The following is a 3,078-nucleotide window of genomic DNA, read 5'->3' as shown; positions in this document are numbered from 1 at the left end:
TTTGCACTCGCTCGGCGCATCCATATTGTTTCCTGTAATCTTCAGAAAGAGAATCATAGTGGTCGTCCCATAACTTGCGAACATTTCCTGGTTCACAAAAAATCAGCATCGTCGCAAATAACCTTCTAAGTGCGTTGGGAAATTGAAATAAGGAAGCCTCTTCAAGACACTGTGATAAATTATCATCCGTCTCTATTAAACATCTTTCAAGAGCTGCTTTTCGAAACGTAGGGTGTAATACACCATTTGCTGTGTATAAATCTTCAAAGCAGGTAGGCCCGGTGATATGACATAAAAGCAGGCGTAGGTAGTATCTCTCTCCTTCAGCTGGATTAGCATAAACAAGTCGACCAACCATTGATTTATGTTCCCAGATCCTCCAACAATGGTTGCTCCGATTCCATGTAAAACGTTTGGGAAAATCCTTATACAAATATTCTCTCGCTTTGGAATCTTATTTATTCTTCTTGAAAAATGCCGTCAACATTGAATCTTTTTCTTTCTCTCTATCAACAATGTCTTCCATTCTGTCAACGTCTTTGAACCTAACCAACTATTGATTCGGGAGATGTATTTGCAACGCCAGCACACAAGGGTGGATTTTTGATAGAGGAAAGCTAAAAACTCGCCATAATGCCTCGGGAGGGGACACATAACGTGCGTCTTGAAACTTTTTTATCTCATTAATAACAACATTTTCTTGGTCTTTATCAATATGGATAACTTGTTTGTCATGGCCCTTATAAACATATTTGAAGAGGTACTTCACAGACTTTATACTCGAACAAACCTCAACGTTGATATGACAATTAAACATCATTAACAACTTCGGGTTGTATGGAGCCACCCATCTGTTATCCAATGATGTATTTCTTACGGTAACCTCAATTCCATTATTTCTCCTTCTATATAATGGATATGAGTCCTCTCCTTGTGATGTCTTTTCATTGAATTGCCTAGGATATCTGAAACGACATATTTTTGGCACACCCTGCATACACGGACTTTTTTCTCGTAAGCTACCATAGGGACCGTGCATCATGTGACTTTTGACAAGATCATGCATTTCAGGAAACCTTATTGGGTCGGGAATTTCCGCACACACAAGTTTGTCATAATCGTCTGGATTATTCATCTTATATCCAGGGGTCATTATTAAGAGGAAATGTGCATGTGGCAATCCACGCTTTTGAAACTCTATCACATACACATATGACCCCACCACACCGATTATATGTCTCTGCAATAATTGTACCTTGAGATCCTCTAACTTAGCATGAAAAACTCTTGCAACAAGGTCCGGTCGATCTTGAGCTGACTGTCCAGGCAATAACTCATCATCGATTTCTTTCCATTTTGGGTTGCAAGTCATTGTAAGAAATATATCAGGCCTCCCATCATCTTGAACTAAAGCCATGGCATCCAGAAATCTTCGGCGCATGTCACGTGGACCTCCAATGAAACTTGCAGGTAACACAACTCTCTGTCCAACCCTACTTGGTTGAGCCTCACCGGCATTAAAACAATCAACAATGCCCTGGTATAAATCAGCTCTAATTTTGGTTTGGTTCTTTTCAACAAAAACCAAACGTGTAGTCTCAATCTTTATATAGGTATCTACTGCAAACTGCTGGAACAATCTCCCTCCCATCAAAATCACATTATCATTCGACCGTATCTGGAACTTGTAACAATAGTACTCCCGCATACTTACAGTGTTTCTGCCTTTTTTTGAAGTAGATCCTGTGATATCATAATTTATGTGAAAAATATAAATTTAATATCCAAATATTTAAGGCAATACGTGTTACATGTTTTAAATATGTAAAAGAATGTTAAAGGCGTACCTTCTGAACCTTCATCATTGTCTTCATTGTCACTAATAATTTCATCCATGGCCACCCCATATCTTGGTATTTTAGGATGCCATCCAGACTCACCATTAGGAAAGAATAAAGGATACGACAAAGGATCATAACAACCAAAGTGAGGTTGAATTTAAGTACTATAGTTAGACCTCCCGTAGACAATAATACTTCTTTTATATGCAGTGATGTTGTCATTTCCTTCAACCCAAATACCAGCAACCTATGCAAAGGTGTAGTTCAATATGGTGATTAATATGATATGTATAACAATAAATATGAGACATTTAATTTTAAAATGAATAAAGTTAAATGTTACTATTCACACCTCAGATGTCGTAGGCTTATTGTACACCCTTTGGTCAAGCTCCACCGATGCATTCAAAGTCACTCTATAATTATCAAGCGGTCCTAGATCAGAAAGTTGTTTAAATGTTCTAACGTACGGATTCGAAGCTAGAATACGTGTTAGTTTTTGGATGATTCTTCTATCAACATTCTTCCAGGAGGATCTTTGTGATATTTCAGCTTCACAGTCATAAAAATACAACTGTAAATACCTCGATTTACCATCCCTTGAAATTAGCTGATCGATATTATGATAGAGTGTTCCGTGCGCACAAAAAGTGTAAACTCCAGAATTCATATTGGCCAATTCTTTATCCACATTTACACCTAGTGATGCGAAAGAAAAGTTTGAGTTATACGCCCTTATATTGTACCTGAAGCTTTCTTCTAGCTGCTCTTGCCTTGTGAAGAGTTGGTGCAACTCTGTGGGAATAGGGGAGTGTGCCAATTTTGTCTTCCCACTCATGCAACAAAAGGTAGGGAATTCATATTGTAGTCGCTTTGCTCCACAATAAACACAAGGGTTTTGAGCCTTTAATATACGATGTTCCATATGGATATTTTCATAAACAAAATCATACGGATCGTCCTGAAAGGCGTATACTCTTCTTTTTGTCATCATAGTTCGTTCCTTTCTTCGTTGATAATATTCTTTATTATAAGTACTCGTCCTCTGAGCAGCACTTATAACACTCACAGAGGAATCTTCGTTGATATTTGTTTCGTTTGTCTCCATTATAGTGCAACTTGTGAGTGTTGTAGGTTGACTACATCCTTCACCGTTAGCTATTCTTCTCTTTTTGTTTTTCTCCTTTTTTCGTGCATAATAGTTTCTATTGTATCTTTTTCGATTTTCTACAAACAT

General features: G+C 37.7%; 1 protein-coding gene across 1 annotated transcript; it reads right to left on the bottom strand.

The window, feature by feature from the left end:
* Window positions 1-553: 553 nt before the first annotated feature.
* On the bottom strand, window positions 554-1,896 carry LOC145045478 (uncharacterized). The gene is made up of 2 exons (XM_078993801.1): window positions 1,848-1,896; window positions 554-1,743 (listed from the first exon to the last, which is right to left on the bottom strand). Exons 1-2 carry the CDS (start codon window positions 1,894-1,896, stop codon window positions 554-556), a joined length of 1,239 nt encoding a protein of 412 aa, XP_078849927.1.
* Between the last annotated feature and the right edge of the window lie 1,182 nt (window positions 1,897-3,078).

This window comes from Lactuca saligna, chromosome 5 (assembly GCF_052625555.1).
Source record: "Lactuca saligna cultivar CGN05327 chromosome 5, ASM5262555v1, whole genome shotgun sequence".
Classification (NCBI taxonomy): Eukaryota; Viridiplantae; Streptophyta; class Magnoliopsida; order Asterales; family Asteraceae; genus Lactuca; species Lactuca saligna.
The sequence above is the reverse complement of the archived record's forward strand: the minus strand, read 5'-3'. Positions and strand labels throughout refer to the sequence as shown.